Source organism: Poecilia latipinna, unplaced genomic scaffold (assembly GCF_001443285.1).
Source record: "Poecilia latipinna isolate Pla-1442-1.1 unplaced genomic scaffold, P_latipinna-1.0 Scaffold282, whole genome shotgun sequence".
NCBI lineage: Eukaryota > Metazoa > Chordata > Actinopteri > Cyprinodontiformes > Poeciliidae > Poecilia > Poecilia latipinna.
This window is the reverse complement of record NW_015112898.1, coordinates 28,099-39,063: the sequence shown is the minus strand read 5'-3', so window position 1 is coordinate 39,063 and position 10,965 is coordinate 28,099. Positions and strand designations below refer to the sequence as shown.

The window sequence follows — 10,965 nt, the reverse complement described above, 5'->3', positions numbered from 1 at the left end:
ATTTTCTGCGCCCCCCCTATGGATTACAAATGGCTGTTTGGTTGAAACGACGCGTGTGAGGGGGGGGTGCGACTTTTTTGGGGGCAAAATGAATGTACATAGCTGAAAATAGACACCAACATCGGTAGCCTACAAGCTACTTGTTAAGCTTAAGGTTCTGTATTGATATTAGCTAGTCATCTTTTAGCTAACATTACCTGCATCCAACAGCTTCACTCAACTCAGTCGGTTAGTTTGGAGGGAAAAACTGTAAAAAGTTCTTTGGGTTTTGCTGGTTTGCTGCCGTGATTCTAACACAAACCTACGTAGCTCCGCCCAGCAGCAGCAGGTCTCCTTCACAGGTGGAAACCCAGCGCGAGCGTTGTAGCGCTCATGTTGCGTTTAAAGGCGGCTCGGAAAAACAGGTTCCAACATGTTGACAACGGATTAAACAGTTTTAACTGCTGATAAAAGTGACAGAGGACACAAATATGGGAAGTGTGGAAGCCTCTACTGTATCAAATTGACATAGGAATAACAGAGAGTTGGCCATTCTAAGGTAAAAACCCAGCGCATACAGTGTTCATGTTTTGTTTTTTTTTCATCCAGACGGCTTCCCGCGCCCCCCCTGCAATGACACGGCGCCCCCCCCTAGGGGGCGCGCCCCACAGTTTGGGAATCTCTGCTGTATAGATCCTGGATTATAATCTGACATAAATTAAGGCTGAGGCAGCTATTTACTACAAGTAAGAAAGTTTTTGACAATTTTTGAGAACAATCTGCAATAAACTCCCAATTATGTATTAGCACAAAAAAGTGAGGGGATTTCTTGATTTTGTGTGAGTTTCCACAATTATTATCAAGAAACTGGAGGCATTGGTTGATATAATTTGGCAGTAAAAGGTTAAAAACTGCATTGGTTTGATTGAAAACATAATATTTATGTGTTTAGTCTAGAATTTAGAGGGCCACATAAAAAGCTATGGCGGGCCGGATTTGGCCCACGGGCCTCTAGTTTGACACATGTGATTTAGCGTGTCATATGTTGCGTAAATGACTCTTTATGGGCATTATTGTTATGACAGGTTTAATCCCCTTGTTGATATTTCCTCTCAGCTGTGTAATCTTCAGTTTTCTCATGGCTACTCCTCTTAGATTTATTGAAAAGTCAAACTGTACACCCGGTACTGTATGGGTGGATCTTTTGTCCGTCTGCAGCTGAGGACATTGATAACCTGTCTGACCTCAGCAGGGGGTGAGGCTCAGGGCCGGAGCATGAATAGGCCTTTAGAAAACGCTGGTGCGATGGGGAGGCTGCTGACTCAGGGGGCTCACAGCGCGCTGCCCCAGTCCTCAGCCACTCGCGGACCCAGTCTGGACTCCAAACTCTACAGAGAGCATGTTAGCTTCCTAGCACACACCAAAAAAAAAAAAAAAACCTTGTGCTTCCGGGTGTGGAGAAACGAGACAGAATCAAGGCGTTTCAGATGCAGAGCGGAGTGGTGCTTAATGACGAACCCAGGTAAGACGGGTTTCTCTCCGCAGTGGAACAGCGATCCAGCTCTTTGCCCACCCTCATGCTATTGTTTGGCACCGCATGTTGGCACTTTGGAGCTGGGCGGGGGGCTTCAAATGTTCTAGATCACATGCTTATTTGAAAATGGCTGCGCTGCCTGCGAGTGCACAAGAGGTATTGCGGTGTACAGTATTGTTCTAGTGCTTGAGCGACCCGATGACTCGGCTCTTCTAGATGGTTTGGCTTCCCAATGGGGCCACTGTTGGCCCGGCTGTCTGGATGGATCTTTGAAAGAATGAAAATATCATTGGACTGTCAGAATTACCTCTGCTGGATCATTTCCTCCTACTCACTCTGCATAGATGATCTTTGCAAAAATGTTCTAGTTTCTTCTTCAGCCCGACTGTGGAATACTGTGACCAAATTTGGCCTTGACGTTTATACCTTATTTGAAAACGTATGTATGTATGTGTTGGGTTTTTTCTAGTCAGTGGTTCAGGTTGTCTACTGTGTCATGCATGCTAGCTGCTTTGGACATCTTAGGTGTTGGTTGAGAACATTTTTGACCTAAAAAATGTTCAGTGATCCAGGGATATTTTCTATATTTGCAAGATATTACATAATATGGTAAGAACTGAAGCTGCAGAAATTTAAATTTAAACTTTCTACATTGTTTGCCTTTGTTGTAGCCTTCATTGTCAGTTAAATTAATCCTCTAAATGTAATTTTTCTTTCTGCTAGCAAAAAAAATAAGGATGGCCAGACGCGGGAGCAGGACTACTCTTCTGAAAGCCATTCCAGAATTCGTTTCGCAACATTCCAGTATAAGATGAGCTACCGGCGAGTGGGGAAGTGCATCATCATCAACAACAAAAACTTTGATGAAAACACGGGTATGGCACACACGGTTTTCAGAATACCTTACACTCTAGTTTTCTTGTTTTTTTATTTTCTAGTTTGGTTTGGTTGCGTTATTTTAATATTTTGTTACGAACAGGGATGAATGTTCGCAATGGGACGGACCGGGACGCAGGTGAGCTGTTTAAGTGCTTCAGGAGCCTGGGCTTTGAAGTCGTCATTCATAACGACCAGACATGCGAGAAGATGGAGAATCTTCTCAAACAAGGTCAGCAGTTCCTCTCCATCTCCTTTTAATGCCATATGTTTATACTTTATTCGTTTTATTTCTATTACGACCTTTTTTGTCTGTATTGGATGTAAAAATGTATACGTTTAATTCTCTTGAAGTCAGGTGTTACTATAAAAAGCGTCAATAACAGTTGTGTTATACAGGGTTTGCACGAGTGCTTGAAATCCTTGAAAATGCTTGAATTTCAGTTAGGCGTTTTCAAGGTTTGGAAATGCTTGATTTCTGCATAAATTCTTGGAAAGTGCATGATGTTCAAACTGTGCAGTTTTGTAATAAAGTGAAATCTAACGTTTGATTAAAAGCCTAAATTTAGAGAAAGTTATTTACAGGTGGAACTAGATATTTAAAGATAATAAAAATAATTTTTTTTCACACTGTATGAAGTTAAATCTGACCAAACTTCTCCTCTTTTAAATCAGTTGGAATTTCCTAAATTATTTACATTTGATAAATTCCAGCTAACTTGGTTAGAAATCTTTTTTGAGATTTTATCTTGTAAAATTTCTTTCTTGGCGTAAGAGAGACATTTCAAAACATAAACTTTTATGTTTTAGTTTAACTTGTCCCTAATGTAGAATGTTGAATACAATCACAAAATATTATTAGGAATGATGTCATAAAATATTTAATTGAAACTGCCTTCTTTAACTTGTTTTTATTTTATCTCCAAAGTGAGGTGATAAAAAAAGTTGGCAAACTTAACTTGAAAATCCTTGAAAAGTGCTTGAATTTTACTTTTTGAAAAGTGTACAAACCCCTGTGATATTTTTTTTTCACTGTCTGACGTTAAATCAGACAAAATTTCTCTTGTTTCATCCCGGTTACAATTACACAATTACTGCTATTTGCTAAATACCACAAAGGTTAGCGAGAAAATGCTTTAGAATTTTTTTTGCAACTTTCTGGCACCAGTCAGGCGTAAAGGTGTTAAAGAGACATTTCAAAACATAACATTTTGCTACATTGTAATTTATACGTTAAATGTTTGTAAACTTAATGTATGAACTTTGGTTATAGATGGCTGAGTGATGTGAAGTTTAGATTTTTAGATATATTTAGTGGTGATTACTAGAGAGGCCTGTGAAATTTGCTGTTTTCTGGAATTAGATGAGCTAACATTTCTTTTTTTTTTGGTGTATTTTGTTGGTCAGCCTCAGAGGAAGACCACAGCGACAGCTCGTGTTTCGCTTGCATTTTGCTGAGTCACGGTGAGGAAGGCATGATCTACGGCACAGATGCAGCCATGCCCATCAAGACCATCACCTCGCTGTTCAGGGGGGACAAGTGCAAAAGCTTAGTCGGGAAGCCAAAACTTTTCTTCATCCAGGTATGACACTTAGAGTTCATGCAATTGCTCTAAATCCTTGAAAATGCTTAAATTTCTAAAAGGTGTTTGGAAAATGCTTGATATTCAAACTGCAATTTAGTAAGAAAGTTGTAATAAACTTTTAGGAGAAAAAACTCCTTCCTCAAAATCATGTAATGAAGCATTGACTTTACATTAATACAAACTGATTTGTTTAATGTAAGGAATACTTATTCCTAATCAATCAGTTATTGAAATAAAGGGTGCCCATGCATCCTTAAAAAGTCTTAAAACATCTTAAATTCATGTATCTAAAATTAAGGCCTTAAAATGTCTTAAATCTATAAGTTGGTCTTAAATAGGCCTTAAATTTTGTTGTGGATGGACTATTTAATCTAATATATTCTGTGTAGTTTCTCACAGGCAGCTAAATAGCTGCTAATATACTCTTGCTAGTGGGTAGCTACCTTTTTTTTATTTTTATTTTTTTACATCTGTCATGGGTAATTGAAAATGTATCGCCAGTTTGCTAGACGATGTTTGTCTTAACCATTGGCTCACTTCTGTTGCCAATCCACACAATTTATTTATTTTTGTACATTTCTGTAGTGATAAAGGTCTTAAAATCCATTACTAATGGCCTTAAAAAGTCTTAAATTTGAGTTGGTGAAACCTGCAGAAACTCTACTATATTTTATATGTTAAAGTGACTGAAATATATTTTTTTCGGGGGTTAAATTTGTGTTTTGTTCTAAGATCAATGAAGTTAATAACATCAATAATATAGAATAGAATCATATAATAGTGTGATCTCTGGTTAATTTGTTTTGTTTTTATTTCCAAAGGTTAAGGTTTGCTAGTTTACCTAAAAAATCCGTGAAAATCCTTGAATTGTCCTTGAAATGTATGTATTTCTGTACTTTTACAGGCTTGTCGAGGTTCTGAATTTGATGAAGGTATCCAGACAGATTCAGGTCCACCAAACGACACCCTGGAGACCGATGCAAATCCAAGACATAAAATCCCTGTTGAGGCAGATTTTCTGTTTGCATACTCCACTGTGCCAGGTAAGCCATGCTTTTAAGTGTCCAATCAAGTCAATATAATGTAAATTTAGGCCTGGCACAATAACAACATTTGCTGGACAAAACGTTATCACAATACTTATTGCGATAAACAATAATATTGTTGTCTTGAGACCATTTTCAAGTAATATATTGATAATGACATAATCTTAAAGATGTAAAGAAANTGTTACACTGGAACTGGAGAGTTTTTAAAAATAATACACAACCAAAAACAATCAATACAACAGGAAAAAAATGACTTAAATATAAACCATGAAAAAAATGGATTCTGAAGTCTTTGTAAACAAAATTGTCCTTCAAAAAATAACATCCCGCTCCAACTAACAATTGTTTTTGTAGTCAAATATTCTGTCAAATATCCTGATGATTAATTGATTAATCGGATAAACTATGTAAGCATTTTTTTAAAACCATATTAGAAATACATCAAAAATACAAAAAAACAAAAAAAACAATTCAAATTATTGTTTAAATAAGAAAAGTCCAATAATACAGCATTCCTTTAGTGAATTTAAACCAGGTGGAGCTAAAACTGCCACTTGAGGAGTTTTGGGTAAAACATAGTTACAGTCAAAGGTGTTTTTATCAGAAATGCAAAATGTAAATATATATATATGTATATATATATATATATATACATATATATATATTTATTTATTTGTACTAATTATTGTTCTGAGTATGTTGTTTTTTTTCAGCAAACGGCCTTTTTTGAGTCTGTGTACAATTGTTTCAATATTTTATCATTTATCATGCGATTAATTGATAAATTGCTTATTGCGAAAGGCTTATGTAGGACTGGATAATAAATCAATAAAAATACAATATCGCATAAGATATGAGAAACAATGGGAAACACTGGTGGAATCAAATAACTCTCTCACTCTTTGGTTACCTAGCAACTCACTCATTCTTTGGTTACCTAGCAACTCACTCATTCTTTGGTTACCTAGCAACTCACTCATTCTTTGGTTATCTAGCAACAACTTGCTGAGTAACTGACAAAGTAGCAGTTTAAGGGTTTCGCCACTTTGGCTCATAACTGCTTAAAAATAAGTGAAAACTGTGGTTAAAACAAGAAATAGTTTGGCAGGATTTCAGATATTTAAACAAAAAGCTATTAAAAATTATTGATATTGACTGAAGAAAATGCTTATATCCAGTTACATTTACTTGAGTTACTTTTTTTTAAATAATTTACCTTTAGGAGTACTTACACTTTTTACTTGAGTAGTTTAATTATTAAGTATTTCTACTTTTAATTGAGTAAAATGTATGGTTTTCTACCCACTGAATGAAAAACAAACATGTTTTAACCAAAAATTCACCAGACACAGACACACTCCTGCAGTTTTTGTTAAAAGTTTTTTTATTGAAAGAAACTGATTTTGAAAAATCATATTTTGCCTGATTTTGTTATTTATGTGAATTATTGTCACTTTTATCCTTAAATTAGCAAAATTTCCAATTAATTTTTCTTTTGGTTCAATTGATGTAATTTTTAAATTTGAAATAATGGATAATTTGATCAGTTACTCAGTTCTTGAGTAGACTTTTTACCAAGTGCAGTTTTACTCTTCTGTAATTTCTTGAGTGCCTACTTTTTACTTTCGCTTAATAAATATGATAAAATACAGCTTTTGGGTACTCTGCCCACCTTTTCAGCCATATTGTCCAGGTTTAGGCTCATGTGAAGTGAAACTCTTTGGCGTATTTCCTGTTTTCTAGGATATTACTCATGGAGGAACCCGGGCCGCGGATCCTGGTTCGTCCAGGCGCTCTGTAACGTCCTCAGCGAGTTCGGCAAGCAGCTGGAGATAATGCAGATCCTAACGCGGGTCAACTACATGGTGGCCACCAGTTTCGAGTCCTGGTCGGAGGACCCGCGTTTCAGTGAGAAGAAACAGATTCCCTGTGTGGTCTCCATGCTGACCAAAGAACTGTACTTCAACTGATATCCTGCCTGTACTGTAAGACAGAGACTCACTGACTGACCAGACTGACTCGACCGGCTGTTGCAGGCGATGCGCAAGCAGTCGAAGCATTCAGGGATGATTCAGGCCCGACAGGACCCAGCGCATTTAGAGCATGCCACTTTGTCTACGTGTGAAGTTGGGCCTGATGACAATCAAAAATAACACTCTGAGTTCATGTGTTTACAGTAAAACCTCCTCTTCAGACTCCCCCTTGAAATACTAGTCACATTTAAGCCGATTGTTGTCGACAGACATTGTGAATTATATATGTTTGATCTACCGACCCATAAAATTAGCTGCCAGTTTTTATGGGTTGGTGGAATCATATCTGAATATGTGTTTCTCCATTTTACAGCACTTATTTGTCAAGACATATAACATTTTTTTAGCTAATTAGCCCACCTAATGAATTAAAAAAACAACTACTACTACTCTTGTGGATCTGTTTGTAGCTAACATTAGCATTAGCATGCAGTCAAAAAGACTTTCAAACAGTTAAAAACACACATTTAAATACACTTCACTAAAACATGCAAAGCATTAGTGTTTCACACTTATAGTTTAAGGCTTTTATGATTAATTAAAGCATTAATGACAATTAATACTTTAATTATGATTAAAGCATAATTAACCAAAATTAATGCTTTAATTATGATTAAAGCATTAATTATGATGAATAAAATACAAAAAACTTTCAAGCATGTTTCTACAACCCCTAGTGACCTTTAATTAACTCTACAGTGTAACTGAATGTTGTGATTTATTAGACAGTAACTGAGGATTTTAAATCTCTACTGATTATAAATGTATTAAATTACTATATATTCTTGGATCGATCAAAGATTAAGGATATATTTACGGTTAAAATGACAGGAAATGAGAGCTTTAGGATTGTTCTCACATCAAAATCAATGTTTTTATTTCCAAAGGCAGTTGAAAAGGCTAGTTTTTGCTGTTCTTCTGGTTTTTTATTTATTTTAATTTAAATTTCAGCTTTGAATTTGCACAACAGAAGGACTATAATAGTTCAAAGATTGTTTTTTTTTATATATATTATTTAGCTCTAAACTACGTGTTTCAGCTGCTCTAATGAGCTCTAATATACAGCTTTATTTTTTAACGGGTCATATTATTCAGCATCATTACAATAGTTGAACAAAAATTGACTCTTAAAAAGCTGCAGTATGTACCGTTTATTAAAAAATATATAGTTTTTACATATTTTGTGAAATTATCATTATGTTTTGACTGTAAAATTTGAGACAATCTAGTTCCCCTACTTTCTCCCAGTGTTCCCAGTACCAGCTGTAGAAATACACCGCTCCGTCAGAAACAACCAATCAGAGCCAGGAGGAGGGTTTTAGCGCTGTCAATCACTCATGTTCACCCCCTGGTCCACCACAACACAGCCTGCCACGAGTGCTAATGCTAGCTAGCATAGCCACCAATTATGGCGGATATGTGGTTTTTCTGAAACCGTAAGTTGTTTCTCTGCCATTAGTACATTTAGCAGCAAGTATATGAGGATGATTGACAGCGCTAAGACCTTCCTCCTGGCTCTGATCAGTTGCTTTTACTGCAGTTGTACGATTGCGCTGTCTTAACTTGGTGACAGTTTTAATAAATATGGAAAAAACATCTTTTTGTAAGCTACATACTGCAGCTTTAAGGGAAACACACATAACTGGCAAAGTAACGTTTACAGCCTGAATAATTTCTGCACATAATTTTATTTAGTTGAAAATTTTCAGTTTGTATTTGCTAAAGTGAATGTCAAGTTTGAACAGATCCCAGGAGATTGGCCAGAAACACCTCCCAGCAAAAATAATCATAAACTGACTTAGACAAATAATTTGGAACGACCGTCTAGATCAGGAAAATGGAGCAGATCATTTTCAGATGTGAATGTTTTTAAAGTTTCAGCTGTCAGATTTAGTAGCAGTCAATTAAGAAAAGCTTAAACTCCTCCGACTGCAGCATTGTTACAACGCTCAACATCTCAGCCTTTCCTGTAACTAAGTTGGTAGCAACATGCTAGCATCCTCAGGTTCCTCACTGTCCCATCAGATGTCATGTTTAATCTCTCACCTACATGTGGAGGATTAGGAGGCGTGATATTTTGCTGTGTAGTGATTTTGTTCTAACTTTGAGTCGAGCATGAAGCACAAACAGTTTAGCTGCCATCTTGTTCAAACCCAAATAAGTGAGATTTGTTTAATTAATTAGCATTAACCTGTTCATCTATTTATTCAAAAGGGCCCAAGAAATTAGTTAGGTAATTTTTCTATTATTATTATTATTTTATAGCATTATATTTTATTTATCACCAAAAAGGCCATTCAGAATGACTAAGCATTTGAACCGGACCGGGACCTGGAGCACACTTCACATCATTTCACTGTATATTAGTGTTGTACTCCGTCTTCACTTACACTGTTTTGTAGTTTACAGATATTTTTAGCGAAAACAAAAAAACTACAAAAAAACAATTTTGAAGCATTTGTACACTTTGAGAGTGTTTAAAATAAGCATCAAGAATTGATTGTTATTGGTAAAATAAATATTTAAATACATAAACATGACATTTGTTGGTTGTTAAAGTCACAGCGGCAGCTATTACTGGCCAATAACTAACCTATATTTACACAATCCACTTTTCCACAATATGCACTCTTGTTTTTTGCTTTATTATTACTCTTTGTGATTGCATGTATTGGTAAAAATGATGGTGGAAGGAAATCATATGTGCTTTTATTATTCTGCTTTTCTCTTTTCCTCTGTAATGTGTATTTATTTTGATATCATTAGCATAAATGCTACATGTGTGCAATCAGTGCAGTTCTTGGACCTCTGATCAGTGATTTGGTGTCAGGACTGAGCTGGAGCGAATGCTTGTTCCCCTTGTTTTGAAATGAAAACTTAACAAAAACAACTTTAATAAGATGTTTGTTTAAATGCTTTCCAGATTTTAAATGCTGTGTTCCTCAGGAATATATTTTAAAAGATTTGAATTTAAATGCATAATTTGGTCAAGTTTTTTGGACAATTCATTGTTTAAATAACTTGAAATCAGAGGAATGCTTCTGTAATTAAACATGAATTTATGGTGTAATTAACTGTGTCATTTTTTATTAGCGCAATCACATTAAAGCAATCAAAACATACTTTGCACATTAGTGACGAGACAAACATGTATGGCAACGTGTGTCTAATAGATTCAGTCAGTTTTCGTTAGGGACACCTAAAGTCTGTTGTTTTTTTACGACTATGACAAACACGCCTCTTCCTGTACGTTCTTTGTTTTCTCAATCAGATTACCTTCCTGTTTCGGTGAAATTACTTTTCAGTGACAGGGATGTGGGATCTGATAAAAAAAAACAACAAAAAACAGGCAATTGACTCAGCAGGAGATTATTCTTAAACTCATCCATCTCACTCAGATTCTCAGATATAAGCTTTATTTAAATAGGACACAATTTAGAGAATAATCTTTAGAAATCAACTGAGATTAATGCTAAAGAGCACAAATATTTGCAGACTGAAACTAGGTCATGACGATGGAGAATGAATCATCCTTGAAAATGAGGAACTTTTACATTTCTTTCCAGGAAGAAAACAGTAGCTGTGAGCGGGAAGGTAATCCAGATATCAGGTACTTTTCTTTGTGTATTCCCTGCATGATGAAAAGAAAAGAAAAAATCTTTGGTATCTCTGGAGTCCTTTGAATCACATTCTGGTAAATCCTCAAACACGCGCAAAGCCGATTCATACTTCATCTTTAGATGAGAATATGTGTAACATATTTGAATAGCTTTTACAATTATTTGAATGAGTAGTGATGGACTCTGACCCGAACCTTCAGAGCCACATAAAGACTGTTACAAAGTCAGCCTTCCATCACCTGAAGAACATTTCCAGGATTAGAGGACTAATGTCTCAGTAAGATCTAG

At 35.8% G+C, this 10,965-nt stretch overlaps 1 protein-coding gene across 2 annotated transcripts in view; it reads left to right on the top strand.

Moving 5' to 3' along the window:
* Nucleotides 1–10,127, top strand: part of casp7 (caspase 7, apoptosis-related cysteine peptidase) — a 15,317-nt gene extending 5,190 nt beyond the window's left edge. The window contains exons 1-6 of one of the 2 annotated variants that reach the window (XM_015033907.1): nucleotides 1,038–1,501; nucleotides 2,237–2,388; nucleotides 2,493–2,621; nucleotides 3,797–3,972; nucleotides 4,880–5,018; nucleotides 6,768–10,127. In XM_015033907.1, coding sequence (XP_014889393.1) covers nucleotides 1,467–1,501; nucleotides 2,237–2,388; nucleotides 2,493–2,621; nucleotides 3,797–3,972; nucleotides 4,880–5,018; nucleotides 6,768–6,994 — 858 coding nt within the window. In that variant the 5' untranslated portion in view covers nucleotides 1,038–1,466 and the 3' untranslated portion in view covers nucleotides 6,995–10,127. Of the gene's footprint in view, nucleotides 1–1,037; nucleotides 1,502–2,236; nucleotides 2,389–2,492; nucleotides 2,622–3,796; nucleotides 3,973–4,879; nucleotides 5,019–6,767 lie in introns of those variants that run through there. The other variant, XM_015033906.1, reaches the window with a different exon arrangement.
* Nucleotides 10,128–10,965: the final 838 nt, after the last annotated feature.